The 17,765-nt window shown below is 35.6% G+C and overlaps 1 protein-coding gene across 1 annotated transcript in view; it reads right to left on the bottom strand.

Moving 5' to 3' along the window:
• The window catches only part of LOC134855316 (X-ray radiation resistance-associated protein 1-like), a 38,748-nt gene that overhangs the window by 5,386 nt on the left and 15,597 nt on the right, over positions 1 to 17,765 (bottom strand). Inside the window, exons 2-10 of the mRNA XM_063871812.1 lie at positions 11,486 to 11,672; positions 10,046 to 10,210; positions 9,663 to 9,734; positions 9,291 to 9,363; positions 8,623 to 8,863; positions 7,763 to 8,354; positions 6,606 to 6,757; positions 5,910 to 5,991; positions 4,732 to 4,896 (exon numbers count right to left, since the gene is read on the bottom strand). Of these exons, the coding sequence (XP_063727882.1) occupies positions 4,732 to 4,896; positions 5,910 to 5,991; positions 6,606 to 6,757; positions 7,763 to 8,354; positions 8,623 to 8,863; positions 9,291 to 9,363; positions 9,663 to 9,734; positions 10,046 to 10,210; positions 11,486 to 11,662 (1,719 nt within the window). The 5' untranslated portion in view covers positions 11,663 to 11,672. The remainder of the gene's footprint in view (positions 1 to 4,731; positions 4,897 to 5,909; positions 5,992 to 6,605; positions 6,758 to 7,762; positions 8,355 to 8,622; positions 8,864 to 9,290; positions 9,364 to 9,662; positions 9,735 to 10,045; positions 10,211 to 11,485; positions 11,673 to 17,765) is intronic.

The raw sequence follows: 17,765 nt of genomic DNA, 5'->3' as shown, positions 1-17,765 counted from the left end.
AAATCAAAAAATTCAGCTTAACAAACTACCATAAACTTTAATACAACGACCAAGCAGTAGTAATTTTCTATTCCAAGTTCAGGCTTAACCTGGCTTTTTTGCTAGGAGGAGGGGTATTTAAAAAATTACAACATTTTTATGAAAATTTTTTATGTCGACCAAATTGATTTTCCTGACTCCCAAAATACTACTCAGCAAAACTTAATCCAACCAAAACAGATACACTTTTTAATAGAACCCTAGCACATTAAAATACTCAAATACTGACCCCTCTTAACTTATAGTAGGGAGGGAGAAACCCCACCAAATTCATTGATGTAATATACTTATTACCATGTATTAGAAAAATTATCGATTTTGCTCCAAACCAAAAAACTATTTTCGATCAAAAAAACTGCATAACTAAAACATCAAATTGATTGAATGTTCAAGGCCGTCCTACCATCAAATTTGAGATAATTTCAATTAAAATTGATCAGAAGCTAACTATTATATTCGACCTCCATCGAATGCTAAGTACAGCTATTAAGAGCTATTTGAAAATTTTCTGCCGTAAATTTGAGATTTAGTCGATTACAGTTAGAACTCGTCAAACAATACCTTATCCACTATTTAAAATGATTAATAGCTATTTCCACGATATTGGGACTCGTAAAAACTCATAAAAACTCAGGACTCGAGCAGTTATTTCAGATGAGCCAACGCGTCAAAAAATTCTTTCCATCCAAAAACAATTACACAGAAATACTGCAGCAATAATATAATCTATTTGGCCAGTCAAAGAAACATTCTCAGATTAAAACAAGGACAGACGGTTACGGTGCGAGTAGCATAGAATGTTCCGATCATAGTCTTACAAAAAACAATAAAAAGTTTTTCCAATTTTAGTAGTTTGTTCTCGGTGGTGAGAAAAAAGGCTCTGAGAGAAACAAGCATATTCGACAGTCAAAAAAAGCAAATTGGAAATCAATTTTTGTAGAGAAATGACCAGAAAAACAAAAGAATCAAAAAAATCTTTCATTTTTTTTTGAATTTTAGGTTTTACTGCTTAAACTGAGCTACTATAAGCTTTAAAGTTATTAAAACACACTATTGTAAGTCTGCTCCCTCAATAAAAACTAGCCAAAAAATCTACAATTTTCTCGACACAAAAAAAATTAAATTTTTAAAATCGTTCGAATCACTTCTGTAAGCGCTTCAAAATTATAAATCACTCAACTTTCTCCGATGATTATTTAAGGCAGCTGATTTTGCGTGGAAAACAAAAAAAAAGAAAAACTAAAATACCTGAATACAAAGTCCCTCCCCAATTTTCAAATGGTCGGTAAGGTAGCTGAACCCCAGCAAACAATAAGATCACAAATGAAAAAGACGAAAAAAGACTCCAGTTAGAGAAAAAAACACGCAACTTCATAACTTTCAAAACAATTCTATCAGAAACAACTAGATTTTAAAAGATCGTACAACACGCTCCAAAAATTTTCGTAGAGAAGACAATCAAATCAAAATATAAAAACAAAATTTTCCGGAAGTTTATTTGAGAAGGACTAATTTAGAAAAAATTTAAGCACTTAAACAATACGCTGTGCCATCACTGTGAATTGATTTAAAATGAAAGGGCTCAAATAATAGTTTAAAATTAACTTGAGTTAGTAACTGAAAACGATCAGAACAAAAAACCATGCATTCAAAAAAAATGAAAATAAAATCAAACAAAAAATTGTTTCCATAATTTTTCTTTTCAAACCTGAAAGTTTTAGCGTGTATAAAAAAGCTTGATAAAAACGTGTATGTAAAACCTTTGAGCGTGTTATGTTCTTTGATTTGAATTAAAGAAATAATTGAATAGAATTTTCCAAAGAAAAAACGGCTTTAAAAAAACACTTCCAAAAATTGTGCCGAAATCAATTATGCCTACGAAAAACCAACTTTACATCTGTAAAACTTTTACCAGTAGATCCAATAACCCATAAACTTGAAACAATGTTCTTCATAAACATAGCAATCATAGCAGTTTATTGTACTCAATGAAATTATTATTTGGCCAAACTCAAATTCAATCAGCTGTAGGAGCGAAGTGTACTAGACAATTTTCAATGTCAGATTACCTTGTTTGAACATAAATCATTCATAAGTACTATTCGTACTATTCGGGTCGTGTTGGAAACGAATCGTACTGGCCCAACTGCTTTCTCTAATACGGTTCAGATTTGTGTTTGTAAATTTACACACAGATGCGAAGCTGAGCATCGCACCACTTGCGATACAAAAGAAGGAAACGGCTACGTCAAAAAAAAAATCGGAAATTTGAAAATATCGAAAAAACTAGATCTATCGAAATGAATTATCATAGTTTTGAAACAAAATGTGCCAAGTGAACCAATTAAGTCAAAACGAAAAGAAAATAAAAAAAGCCGAACAAAATTCAGGACCCCCGAGTAAAAAGTTATCAAGTCCCCCTCACCCTCAAAACACATACAATCACAAAATCCGCTCGTCGAACGATACAATGTGATATGAGGCCACTAAGCCGATATAAAAAGCGCCGAAAGCTAACAAGCCGAAAAAAAAAGAAAACAAAAAAATGAAATTTAAACAAAAAGAGTTGGTTAAATTAAAACCAACATAAAGCGATAAATTCGTATCTGATAGATGTTTGAAATGGTAACATGCAGAAAAAAATAATTTGTAGCGGTAAATCTGTTGCTAACCGAGGCGTCTAGGAAACTAGTCCAGATGAAAAAAGAGTCCTGTGACTAAAGTTATTTACGGGAAAAAGTCTAGTACCCGATTACAAAACCCTTGCTTATCGCAAGGATAATTAAAAAACTCCGTAAGTAGATATCGTTGGGAAGCAATTTATTTTTCAACTAACTGAATACGATCAGAACAAAAAACCATGCATTCAAAAAAAAATGAAAATAAAATCAAACAAAAAATTGTTTCCATAATTTTTCTTTTCAAACCTGAAAGTTTTAGCGTGTATAAAAAAGCTTGATAAAAACGTGTATGTAAAACCTTTGAGCGTGTTATGTTCTTTGATTTGAATTAAAGAAATAATTGAATAGAATTTTCCAAAAAAAAACGGCTTTAAAAAAACACTTCCAAAAATTGTGCCAAAATCAATTATGCCTACGAAAAACCAACTTTACATCTGTAAAACTTTTACCAGTAGATCCAATAACCCATAAACTTGAAACAATGTTCTTCATAAACATAGCAATCATAGCAGTTTATTGTACTCAATGAAATTATTATTTGGCCAAACTCAAATTCAATCAGCTTTAGGAGCGAAGTGTACTAGACAATTTTCAATGTCAGATTACCTTGTTTGAACATAAATCATTCATAAGTACTATTCGGGTCGTGTTGGAAACGAATCGTACTGGCCCAACTGCTTTCTCTAATACGGTTCAGATTTGTGTTTGTAAATTTACACACAGATGCGAAGCTGAGCATCGCACCACTTGCGATACAAAAGAAGGAAACGGCTACGTCGAAAAAAAATCGGAAATTTGAAAATATCGAAAAAACTAGATCTATCGAAATGAATTATCATAGTTTTGAAACAAAATGTGCCAAGTGAACCAATTAAGTCAAAACGAAAAGAAAATAAAAAAAGCCGAACAAAATTCAGGACCCCCGAGTAAAAAGTTATCAAGTCCCCCTCACCCTCAAAACACATACAATCACAAAATCCGCTCGTCGAACGATACAATGTGATATGAGGCCACTAAGCCGATATAAAAAGCGCCGAAAGCTAACAAGCCGAAAAAAAAAAGAAAACAAAAAAATGAAATTTAAACAAAAAGAGTTGGTTAAATTAAAACCAACATAAAGCGATAAATTCGTATCTGATAGATGTTTGAAATGGTAACATGCAGAAAAAAATAATTTGTAGCGGTAAATCTGTTGCTAACCGAGGCGTCTAGGAAACTAGTCCAGATGAAAAAAGAGTCCTGTGACTAAAGTTATTTACGGGAAAAAGTCTAGTACCCGATTACAAAACCCTTGCTTATCGCAAGGATAATTAAAAAACTCCGTAAGTAGATATCGTTGGGAAGCAATTTATTTTTCAACTAACTGAATACGATCAGAACAAAAAACCATGCATTCAAAAAAAAATGAAAATAAAATCAAACAAAAAATTGTTTCCATAGTTTTTCTTTTCAAACCTGAAAGTTTTAGCGTGTATAAAAAAGCTTGATAAAAACGTGTATGTAAAACCTTTGAGCGTGTTATGTTCTTTGATTTGAATTAAACAATTAATTGAATAGAATTTTCCAAAAAAAAACACGGCTTTAAAAAAAACACTTCCAAAAATTGTGCCGAAATCAATTATGCCTACGAAAAACCAACTTTACATCTGTAAAACTTTTACCAGTAGATCCAGTAACCCATAAACTTGAAACACTAACTCGCGGTGTTAAACGTGCTGAAAAGGGAGATCTTTAAATTTGAGATCATCCCGTGAACGGGAACAAAATTCTTTACGGAAAAAGTCTAGTAACCGATTGCAATACCATTGCTTATCGATCGCTTGGGTAATTGGACGTTTGCCTTTTGAAAAGATGCAAGCAAGAGCTAAATATAAAGAAACAACGCAAATTCAACGTCATCCAGGCGAGCAAAAAAAGCCGAACAAAAAACTAATTAAATCTGTCAATCTGAAGTTCAATCTGTCAAGTTAAAAGTTCAATCTGTTATAGCTCTTTAACTTCGTTCTCTCACCTCATGGTTGACTTCTGGAATAAACTGCTGGTGTAGATTCCTCCTCCTTGTTTCAATCATTTCCAGAGTGTTTTCCTTGCTGGGAAGGGGATCAAACACCCCTGGATACTCGATGGCCATGAAGTCAATGGGTTGTCGTTTTTTGGGAGGCACAACTTCTGGAATCTGAAATAAATTTGTTTATTAGTAAAAACATCACATTCAACGGCACAGCACGCAAAACTTTGAATCTTTCAGTTTTCTTCATAAATATAGCAATCATAGCAGTTTATTGTACTCAATGAAATTATTATTTGGCCAAACTCAAATTCAATCAGCTTTAGGAGCGAAGTGCACTAGACAATTTTCAATGTCAGATTACCTTGTTTGAACATAAATCATTCATAAGTACTATTCGGGTCGTGTTGGAAACGAATCGTACTGGCCCAACTGCTTTCTCTAATACGGTTCAGATTTGTGTTTGTAAATTTACACACAGATGCGAAGCTGAGCATCGCACCACTTGCGATACAAAAGAAGGAAACGGCTACGTCGAAAAAAAATCGGAAATTTGAAAATATCGAAAAAACTAGATCTATCGAAATGAATTATCATAGTTTTGAAACAAAATGTGCCAAGTGAACCAATTAAGTCAAAACGAAAAGAAAATAAAAAAAGCCGAACAAAATTCAAGACCCCCGAGTAAAAAGTTATCAAGTCCCCCTCACCCTCAAAACACATACAATCACAAAATCCGCTCGTCGAACGATACAATGTGATATGAGGCCACTAAGCCGATATAAAAAGCGCCGAAACCTAACAAGCCGAAAAAAAAAGAAAACAAAAAATGAAATTTAAACAAAACGAGTTGGTTAAATTAAAACCAACATAAAGCGATAAATTCGTATCTGATAGATGTTTGAAATGGTAACATGCAGAAAAAATTAATTTGTAGCGGTAAATCTGTTGCTAACCGAGGCTTCTAGGAAACTAGTCCAGATGAAAAGAGAGTCCTGTGCCTAAAGTTATTTACGGGAAAAAGTCTAGTACCCGATTACAAAACCCTTGCTTATCGCAAGGATAATTAAAAAACTCCGTAAGTAGATATCGTTGGGAAGCAATTTATTTTTCATTATTAATTCTAGCGAGAAATATAGAACAATTATTAGTAGACTACAAAGAAAAAGACAAATACAGACCCTTCTGTGAGTAGGCGGTTTCGATGTCGGGTTGTCAATGATTGGATCGTGAGGCACTTTCGATTTCTGTGGCAAGTCAAATCTAAACACAATCAAACTAAATGGTAGAAGAACATTATCATATTCAATAGAACACGGAACTCGGATACGCAATCCATTTTTCTAAACAAGGTCAATTTGAAAACCATTCTCGCATGTTTTGCTCGAGCATGTTTTGCGCAACTATTTCTCGAAATTGGAATTAAATTCAGCAAATAAGAGGCAAAATTTTCAATTTGTTTGTTCAAATTGGCACGACAAACCTGAGTTAACTTTAAAGCATCGAATCCAATTATCCAGAATGCTCTGCCATTTCAGTGGAGACCAGGGTCTTTTACTGATGTATATATTCAAAGATTCGAACCGTTTCCTATTTTAACATCGCAAACTTGGCCATAGTTGTGAGTGGCTATTGTCCAAGTTTGCACAGGAAATTGCCTTTTCTAATCCATTTCTAATCGACTCAGTTCAATTCACCGTTTGAGTGCAAATCAGATTGCTTTATCGATATATCTATTTGGAAATTCGAATATTCTTCATATTTGACACCACTTAATTGATCCTACCTCTGATATGGATAGTACATGTGCTAACAGTTTTAGCTAGCCCAAATGGATTAAATCTTATGATGTATCTAATCAACTAAGTTTTGTTTACCGTTTGAGTGTGATTCCTAGTCTGTTGGTGAGGTATCTGTTCAGCAGAGGGGGCTCCCCATTGTGTTTGGCCACCAGTGGATTGCCCGCTATGTTCACCTGCTGCAACATGGGCCACCCCACCACAGGCAACACTCCGTCCTCACTCGCAATCTGCGCAGAAAAAAAAGGACGATGCACTCTGCACAGAAAAACGGACATTACGATTGTTCAAACACAGAGACGAATCTGAGCATCTCGCTATTTGCGATAGAAAAATTAATGACTATGATTCAAAGCAAAAGATCGTTTTATTCAAAAAATAGTTTTATTTTAGTCAAAAAAATTATTAAAAAATTGCAATAAAGGAGAAAAATCTTGAAACAAAAAAGGGAAAGATAAAGCAGTATAAAGCCTTGGGTCGTTTCACTTTGCATCAAAGAGCATAGTCATTTTCAGGAACTCGAAAAATTGTCTAAAACGGGGGGCGTTAATTCAAAATTTCTTTTTTTTTATTTAGTTTTTTTTCCATTATATTCATGACATGAATCGTCTCATATTAAATCTCAAATACAGGCGCAAAAATCGTTAAACAGTTTCATGATTTGTTGGAAATAGATTACTAATAATTTTTGACTTCTGTGAACACCAATTTAAGACATAAGAAATCAGCCTCAATCTTAAATAAGTTTCAAAGCTGATGATAGCATGTTGATTAAATTTATTTTTTACCAGGGTAAGCTCCAAGTGGGTTTCCATTAAACCCTTAGCGTATCCACACCACACTTTCCGTAATTAATTACCACTTACGAGTTATCCAGTGAAAAATTTCATTTTTTGCTAAATTTTGACTTCAACAAAAACTTAGTGCTTCTGAAACTGTTTTTTTTTTCTGAAATGTTGAGTGGAATAATTCTTCTTTTGAGTGGATTGCTATTGTATCTTCAATACAGGAAACCGCCGTCTAAATAGCAAACACCCGCAAATAATTAGTTTAAAATGCGGCTGACAAAATAGTTTTTTTTGAAGTGTACGGCAAAAATAGTAGGAGGGATGTTTCGCTATCAAAGAAATTTATTAAATGATCTCCTGTTAAGTCCAGTCAAACAGAAAAACTTCAAAAATTCAAGTAATATGTTTCATTTTTCAAACAATCAAGTTCTATAGTACTACACCTACCTGGTTGTTTGCGATGCTGAAAATACGCAACTCTTCAAACGCCGTTAGAATCTGCTCTTGACTTTCACCTTCACTCTTTTCTGCCCCTGTGGAGTTGATCAAACTGTTCACCGGAACCACTGTTCCCTCTTCGTTTGATTCACTTTCCTCTGGAATCGTTCGGCCTATAGACCCTTCGACTTTGTTTCCATTTTGACCGCTAGAATTAGCAGTCAAATCAACTCCTGTGAGACTATTGGTCAATTTCGCATCACTCAATGAACCTTCATTGGCCGCAGTTATGTCATCGATTCCTTCTAGAAGATTCTGACTTTTGCCGCTGATTGTGTCATCGTCTAATTCGTCATCGTTATCATTCACGTTGAATTCGACCGCATTCACGTGAACTCTTTCAATTGGCTTTCCTTTCTTGATCTTTATATGAGGAACAGCGCTGATTGAGTTGTTATCCAGAGAAAGGTATTTCAGATGTCTTAGCCCAGCTAGGATCGCAATCGTGTTAGCGTCTTGGAATCGGTTGTCGTCTAGGTGAAGAACTTCCAAGTTTTGGAAAGCTTCAACTTCGACTGCGCTTGCAGCCGAATTTTCATCTCTGAAACAGAATACAAAATTTTCTCAACATCGTTTTTGCCAGTTGAAAAATCGTAACCTTCGGTATTTATGGGTTTTCTGCGGCGTTTATACAAAAAAGAAGAACATATTATGACGATTGAAAACTGTAGCTCGCTTAAAAATTTGTTTTTACATGTGCACGTACTGGTTTAAATATGAATTTGAGCTATTATTTTCTAGATAAAACAACAGGAGTGTTGTTTTCCTATTTCGAAATCAAGTTAATCCAGCAAACTATATATACTAACGACTTGAACTTGACATTGGAACAAAGTGACTCCGGCAGATAGGTCAACTCATTCCCTGTCAAGTACAGTGCCTTCAATTTGGGCAGAATAGAGAGGGAAGCCACATCTTCAGGCGAGAGGTTGTTGTAGGAGAGGTCTAGGAGTTCGAGACAGTCGAAGTCGTTCATGTTGACTCGGATGGATCTGATGGCGCACAGGGGGGTCTCTAGTTCTCGGAGGGAGGGGAAGTGGTTGAAGGTTTCTGGGAAAAAGAAATTAACTTAAGGGTTAATTGATATTACATGCTTGGAGACAACACATACTCGAGTCGAAAAACTGACTAGATGAAAAATTAGCGTAAGCTTAACTAATCGATCAGGTATTTGGGAAGAGATTCGATGATACTTAACACCGCAAGATTCTTATCGAGATCTCAAAGAAATATAGACGGCTTCAGAATTAGTTTTAGTACGTAAACGTGATACTTAATATTGTAAGATATTGTTAAGTATCCCATTTACGCACTAAAACTAATTCTCAAGCCCTCTAGTGATGCTTAAAAGTTTCGTCGGTGATGCTTAAAAGTTTTGTCGGTGATGTTTAAAAGTTTCGTCGGTGATGCTTATAACTGATTTTTTTGTACTAAACTTTACTATTAAGTTAAAACCTTTAATGAGATATTTTTTTACCAAATGGTAGCAGAGTCTCAGCTGCATTGATGTAAATAACATTCTCAAATAACTCCATATCCTCATCATTGGCCTAAAACATAACAAAAAAATGAACTACTCGCTATAATTACAAACATTTGTTTACAAGACTCCAAAGAAACGCAAAAATATTCAAAAAGATTCCGATAGTTACACAAGTATATTTACTTTTCTCCGGGAGGAATGTAGTCAATTTAAGGCGAGAACCTTCAGGCTTTGAAAACAGGTTTCATTATGGACGCCTTTATCGCCATTTTGATCGTAAAATTCCAATTTAAGCCGTCCCTATATTTGTTCATAAGAATGAACACTAAAATACAACCAGTAGCCATAAAAACTTTGAGGACTAACAGTTTCGAGTGGTCTTGCGGAGATGTCGATGGCACTCAAATCTCCAGGGTCACTCACTCCATGGGTGCGCAACTGAAAAAAAAGACAATTCCATCTTCATCAAAACACCCATGTCAACTATTCGGAGGTCCATGCTTAGCTCGAAAAGCTATGCCATGGAATGGTCATGGATATGTCATGGCACAAGCATTTTTATCAACCCCACTACTCTATTGCCAAAACTTTTTGTTACCAAATACAAAATTTGCATATCTTTAACCGTTGAGCGTGAAAGGAACCGTTCCTTTAAAGTAATATGTATCATAAAAAGTGTCTTTGTGCATGTTCGTGTGTTTGTGTGTGTGTGCGGGGGGGGGGGGGGGTGTCAGGGTGTCATAACTCACCAAATAGAACCCGTCCAAGTGTGTCTCCCTCTCGTCAACTTGACTCTGAGTCTCTTCAATCGGCATCTCATTCTCATCCATCTGTCCCTGCTCGTACAGTCTCTTCAGTTTGGCCATTCTTACCCTCTCCTTCTTCAGACGAGAATAACTGCGCACTTGAAGAGCCTATAGAAGTGAACACAATAAAATTATTGGCAATGCCAAATTGTTGGCCATATTCTTTTAGCTCAACGAGTCTGAACCAAGTTAATTATGCTCTTAAAATGCTCATTTCAACGTCGTTAAGTTTCTTTTTTTTCTAAGTCGTTATTTTTTTGCACATATAAGCAAAAAAAATCATATCAAAAACACCAATTAACCTAAAAATCATCAATTTTTGACCAATTAAGTGGCTAAACTATTCAAAGCAGAAAAATCATAGAAACTCATATATTCCGACAGAGAAGTAGCGAATTTTAGGAGTGGTGAAATTCCATAACAGGAGTTCGACTCCCTCGCCACTTACTTGAAGAACCATTTGTACCCCCTTCGGACACCCTTTAGGACTCAGACTGACCCTATACCCTAAACTCTTTGTGACACCAATTTTACTATTTGCAAACAATAAAAAACAACTTAAGAAAAAGTCTAGCCCAAAACTGCATTTTTTAGGCTAAAATTTCACAAAAAAGCAGCCAAAACTCATGTTTCCGGAACGTTTTTTTTCTTACAAATATACTGAACAGCTTGGAAACTCAATTTGGCTGAATTAAAAAAAAACGATTTAAATTAATCCAAGACCCAAATCCACGACACGTTAAAAAGAGCAAACAATTGAACAGTAGATAGAACTTCATATCAGGCCCAATTTACCACAGCTGTGATCCGTCCGGATTATATATTTTATATTTATTATTTTCGAAACCATATATTTTTGTGCTAAACCAAATATATATGGTTTAGCACATAAGAAGCATAGTACGGCTATTTACATTTACTAGTAGGACAATATATATATGACTAAATTCATTAGACGGATTCGACATCTACACGGAGTGGTATTCCGGGTATTACTCATAGAGTAATAATAAGTTTTAACAAACAACAGCTTAAGACCTTTCGTTTTTTTATTAGCCTCTAGACCTACATCTCCCTTTCTAACTAGGGCCTTTATTCCGTCGGGGAAATTGGTGTCATCCAATTCATTGTAGCAGGTCCCACCTTGATGAGGCGGACGACACTTTCGACACCTGTAAGCCTGGTCATAAGTTTTGTAGCATCTGAAAGCTCGTTTTGATAACGTTCCAAAACTTGTGAACACTGCCCATATCCATAGAGAAAATATTATGAAATTGATACAAAAAATACAACTAAAAAACATGCAACCCAAACAAACACCAAAATTGCAACTGAGTCTTGAAAACCATCATATGAATTGTCAAAAAATGACAAGTAATTTACCGTCTCTCTACTCTCCTTTCCCACCCTCTGCTGCTCGTCTAGTAGTTTAGCCGCATACCATGCCCCACCCCCACTGGATGTAGAGGGGTAGAATCCCTTAGCGGGGAACATTTTTGTCAGAGCCACTCCTTCATACCCATCCTGGAGTAGTTTGAAAGAGGCAGTGTTTTCCACCATATTTACATCTGAAAAAAAAAAAAACAGAATTAGGGTTCTTTATTTAGCACTAAGCATGTTTAGATCAGAGCAGGGAAAACATAATTTCAATCTTTCTTTCAAATCAGCAAATGAATGGAGCTCAGCTCGTGAGCTAATTACAAATAATAACCTCGTTTCACTACGTGTAGTAGTTTAGTATAGTAACTAGTAGTTAACAAATAGATTAAATTTTTATTATTTATTACAAGGATAGACTCACAAGAACACCTTTCTCATGACAATGAAATTATTTGAAATGCTCAACAATGTGTAACTCTATATAACATATTTTCAGTTATGCACAAGCTGTTTATATTTACAAAGTTTCATTTTTCACTTTTCTGACCATAAAAACTTCTTTATATTCGAACTTGTTTTTAGAGGTTTCAAATTTAGCTTTCACGAGGAATTCAATATCAGGTCCAAGGAATGGTATTGAAAAATAATTGAGCTCAGCTTGGATCGGCGCAACGCAAGCCACAGTAAAATTACTGGAATTAAGGATGGTGATATTTCTGGTGAGCAGAGACCAAATGAGAATATAACCATCGACTATAGACACAGCGTCAATCTGTTTCACTTTGTGAACACTCTCTCTGACCCTTTGTGAATGCATACTACATTTCCAAGAAAAGGAGGATTTTGTTTGGGGTTTGACGCTGAGAAGAGTGTTGTTTGGGGTTTGACGCTGACTATTCGTGTCAATCGGCTTACCTAACTTCACTTTGTTGACAAGCAAGACCACATCGTTATCTGCTGTCAAAATCACAAAAGTGCTCTGTGTCAAGCTGTGATCATAGTATGACATTTTGACAACAGGTTTTGATCCGCACTGAAATGAGCCATCAGCTGCTGCATATGCAGAAGTTATAGTTCTCGTCTCCCAATTCCATTTATATTCATACTTAGAATCGCCACTTATCACTAACAAACTGTCCCGATATGAATTGTCATCTAGATTGAAATAACTAAAGGACTTGGATTTGACTTCAAAAACCAAATCGAACTGATCCGTCAAAATATAAATTGTATCTGAGGACAAATGAGGATAAACAATGAGTTGTTTTATTTTCTCTGTGCACGTGTACTTTCCCACTGCACGTCTTTGCATTAAAACGTAGCCCGAGTTGCTCAACGATGCTCTCGTTGTAGATCTTTGAGCTTGGCGTGGTGGATTGAACCACATAGAGGAACTGGCACTTCCGTATGCAGCTCCGAATTGGCATTGGCTTGGAGGCTTGGCTTGGATCACACCAAAATTTCCACTTTCGACAAACTCATGTTCATATACAAACACTTCTTTTTTCACTGCACAGATGCTGTATATACTTTCATGACCACTGAGATAGACGAAATGATCGTCCGATAAGTTCAATCTTGTCACATTCTGATCCAAAAATTGATTATCTGAAACCTCGCTCAAAATTTCAGGCTCACTGATATTTTTCAGTAGAGGCATCTGAATTCTTTCAAAGCATTGTTTCAAGAAGTCTTGCGCGGTTGCTTCGAATCCATTTGCCTCAAACTTGTGCTCAATGTCTTCGACTTCAAAGCTAACTAAGTTTTGCTGAGTTTCATGAACAGCCCTAACTTGTAAACTAATTTCCGGGAACTTAGTGACCATAAGACCATTTGATTGGGAGAGTAAGCCACGCAGCTCTTTTTCACTTTTGAAAAGCAGTTCCAAATTATCATCAGATACTTTCCCAGCTCTCATGACTTTGTCATACTCAACTTTGACTCGATTTAGTACAGTTTGTTTAACTTTGTCCAATTCTGATGAAATCTTCTGCACTAAAATTTCATATCCAACTGTGTATGAATCCCGATTCTCAAAAAGACGTTCTTTTGTTTCTCTGACGCAACTTTCGCTGTTTTGCAACTCCGACAACTTTTCGAAAATTTTGGAACGAACTTCGGAAGACTTCTCCTTCAGCGACATGATACTGTGATTCGTATGTTTCGGAACACATTTTGTACAATGAATTTCTGTACAGCTTGTGCAAAACAATGAACACATCATCTTGTGCTTAGAACATATTTCAGGCTTGAGTGAATTATAGTCAAGTATTTCATGACCTTTCTTCACATGAAGAAAAATAATACACGTATCACAATAGTACAGTGGAGTACCCGAGAGATCCGCCGTTGATATACAAGTTGAACATTTGAACAGATTATCCGTTTCAGTTTCTTCTGAACAAGATTCACATTGATTAATTAATGGTCCGGATTCAGTTTCCGGAACAAAATCATTCCGAGGATACTTGAAATTGGTTGGACCAACACTTTCCGCTTCAAGTTCGCTCTCAGCCATAGCACTCACTATTGGATCGGAATCAATTTCAGAATCATCATCATCACTGGGTGAAGGTAAAGATGGTATCAAAAAATAATTTTAAGCTTCCAAAACATCCATGACAAAACATATTATCTGGAAAAATATTTCAGCTTGAGATAAAACAATGGCCGAATCACACTACATTTGAATCAAAATACCATTTTTGTATCATTAGATGTCAGAACTGACATGACGAACTTTGAAGAGAAGGCAGCGCAGCTTCGTACCACTTGCTTGCAAAAAGACTGTTTAAAACAACACAAAACACATTTTTCAACAGTTAATCATCTATACTGTAGGACATTCTAAACTTAAATTCCAATTTGAGGAAACAAGCATCAAAATGTTCCCTCCGTGGATCAACAGTTAATCATCTATACTGTAGGACATTCTAAACTTAAATTCCAATTTGAAGAAACAAGCATCAAAACGTTCCCTCCGTGGATCAACAGTTAATCATCTATACTGTAGGACATTCTAAACTTAAATTCCAATTTGAAGAATTAAGCATTAAAATGTTCCCTCCATTTTTACATTCTATAACGGAGAGAGCAGGAGACGCCTCTAAAACTAGTCCTAAGAATCTACAATTCATCGGTCTTCCAAATGTAGCTATCCACACAGCTTAGATTTCATTACACAAAACCCGGGTCAATTCTCGCTTGATATTCTCAAAGGAAATAATTGAAAGTATACAGAAAATTAATGCATTCCTATATGCAATCAGTAAAGAGAAGCAAAAATGACAAAAAGATCAAATCTCAAAAAAAATACTTCAAAAACATTCGAGAATATTGAACCATTGATTGCCTAAATTCAAGTTGGAATGACTAAATGATCGCTCTAGATTGATTGAAAGATCGCACTTAAAGAAGTCGCTCTTGCGCGCGCATAAAAAACAAACAAGTTTACTGAATTCCACAACTTTTCGAAAAGTAATCAAGATTAAAAAGATTTTTAAATTTGCACACAGGGCTATATCAGCAAAAAATAAAGATTTAATAAAGTTAGCACACAAATTGTGCATTGAAATAACTTTTGAAAAAAAAAATGGATAACTGTCTCGAACCCGCTGCTAAAAGCGTCGCGGGGGTAAATATCAAAGACAGTTGACACGTTGCGATAAGAGGAAAACTAGCCGACTCGGATGTTGAAGGGATCTATTTGGCTGAACAAAAACAACTCGAAAACTAGGGGCCCAGCTACAGCTGAATGTACCTGTTTGACAATTTTTGAATTTGTTTTACTGAAGTGGGATGAAATAGGTAATTAAAAAATTTGGACTTCACTCCAACGTTTCCTATCGATTGCAAAATCTCATATATGGGAGGATGACTTTTGAGCAAGGTCAAAAACTATCAAAAAACGGTTAAAAAAAACCAAAAAATCGATATTCCGAGGTCCATAACTTTTTGTGTATAAAAAATTGGGCGTAGCCGCTTAGGCAGGGGAGCATCCCACAACCCGCTCTATCCATTTAACTTAAACTTCAGATTTATGAGGGTAGTTTATGAGAAAATGAAAACAAAATCCAAAATCTTCTTTAATTGTTTGTGTCAAATATTCTCCTCACAGTAGAATGGGTAGTACGAAAGAGACTAGGGGATTATGCAAGCACCCAGCGGAGCAGGTTTTTTTTTCATTCTTACCATTTTTTAAATCGGTTACAGAAAAAGGAAAAAAACTGCAAAGCGTCTCAAAAAGAAATAAAAAAACGCGATCCCATCAACTTTTTCATAATACCTGTTTTTATGAAACAGGAACTGAAATTAAGCATAAACAAGCTGTTGTAAACTCAAAAAGGCTGTAAATAACCGTAAATAAGCCTACACGGTTGCTTTAAGCGCTCAAAAGTAAACGAAAGAAAAAACACCCGAATACAAAGCTCCTCCCCATCTTTCAAATGATCAAAACAAAAAAAGAAATTGAATTTTCCTTTCTTTCTTTCTTTCAAACCAGGAGCTGAACGCAGCTCAGCTCGTGAGCTAATTACAAAAATAATAGCCTCATTTCACGCTAACTACTAGACTACAAATAGAAAAAAAAACTTCATTATTACAAGGATAGACTAGCCAGAACAAAATCTTTATAAAACGCTATATAAAAAATTTGCTTCAATGTGCAAGCTTTCTATAGAAACAAAAGTATTTAGGTTTTCAGAACACAGTAACTTCTTTATCTTTGAACTTCGTCTGATTAGAGGATTCAATTTAAGTTTTGACGAGGCAGTGATAATGGTCCTAATGAAAAGAATTTGTCTAGTGTGGCAAAGAAAAATAGCTGGACTCGCATTCGAACGGCACAAAAACTCGCACAAACGACGTTTAACTAATGGATATGTTTGGTGAGTAGAGACCATATGAGAATTCTACCACTGACTATTGACACAGCGTCAATCTTTATGAACACTCTCTGTGTCGACAGTTTCTGAAATGATAGCTTCCTGGGGAGTCTGAGACTCAATACTATTCTTATAACGAACAATTTCATAGTTGCTAGTAAGCAAGATCGCATCATTATCTGCTGCCACAAGAACGAGCTTGTCGGAGTCATAGTATGACAATTTGACACAAGCTTTTGATCCGCACTAAAATGAGCCACCAATTTTTGCATCAGTACAATTTATAGCTTTCGTCTCCCAATTCCACGCATATTGATTACGAGAAGAGTCACTAATCACTAAGAGTTTGTCGCGATCAAGTATCATGTCCGAGTACTTAAAGCAATTGGGGCTCACGTCAAAAACCAAATCGAATTGATCAGTCGAAAAATAAATTGCATTTGAAAAATGAGGATATATAAGGAGTTGCTTTATTTTCTCTGGGCACGTATACATTCCCAATGCAGGTCTTTTAAATGAAACCTGCGTCTCTCGTAGTGCGTCTGGCGTCGTCGGTCAGAGGAAGTGCAGAGATGCACTCATATTTCTGTAGACGTCTCGGCGTGAAGTAATAACATCATTTCCATCATCGAAAAACTGAAGTTTATAGACAAATACCTCATGTCCCACTGCACTGACGCTGTATATACTTTCACAACCTCTGAGATATACATAATGATCGTCCCATCAACTCTTCTCAGTATCATTCGAATTCCGGTTATCTGACACCTCACTCAAACTTTCAGGCTCATTGATGTTTTTCAGCAACGGCATCTCAATTCTTTCGAAAAATTTCTTCAAGAAGTCTGGCGTGGTTGCTTAAAATCCATCTGCCTTTAAATTATGCTTAATGCCTTCGTTTTTACGACCAGCTAAATCCCGCCGAACTTCTTTAAGTCCTAACTTGATTCTTAACTTCCGGGTATCTGGTGATCATAAGACCATCCTGAAGTTTTCCAATAAAGACAACAATTTTTACAAAGAGGCAAAGCTTCGCTTCGCAAACACAAGCGAGAACACGACAAAAAGCAGCTCTATGAAGTGCAATAAGAAAATAACGCTAAATAACGCTTAAAAAATTTGCAATTATGTACAAGCTGTACGTAATTACAAAATTATCGCAACAATAGTCTATCTGAAGCTATTTTTCCGATCATGATGCTGGTAATTATGCAAATTACGAAATGCTTATGTTCAAGTTGGATATATACAATAATATTACAGTTTTCTGACCATAAAAACTTCTTTATCTTCGTTTTGAAGTCTTTCCATTTTGGCTTTCACGAGGAACAGAAGATTTGTCCCTAAGTAAGGTATCGAAAAATATCTGAATTCGTATTTAAACGGCACAACGCTTTCCA

Source organism: Symsagittifera roscoffensis, chromosome 10 (assembly GCF_963678635.1).
Source record: "Symsagittifera roscoffensis chromosome 10, txSymRosc1.1, whole genome shotgun sequence".
NCBI classification, from domain to species: domain Eukaryota; kingdom Metazoa; phylum Xenacoelomorpha; order Acoela; family Convolutidae; genus Symsagittifera; species Symsagittifera roscoffensis.
The sequence above is the reverse complement of the archived record's forward strand: the minus strand, read 5'-3'. Positions and strand labels throughout refer to the sequence as shown.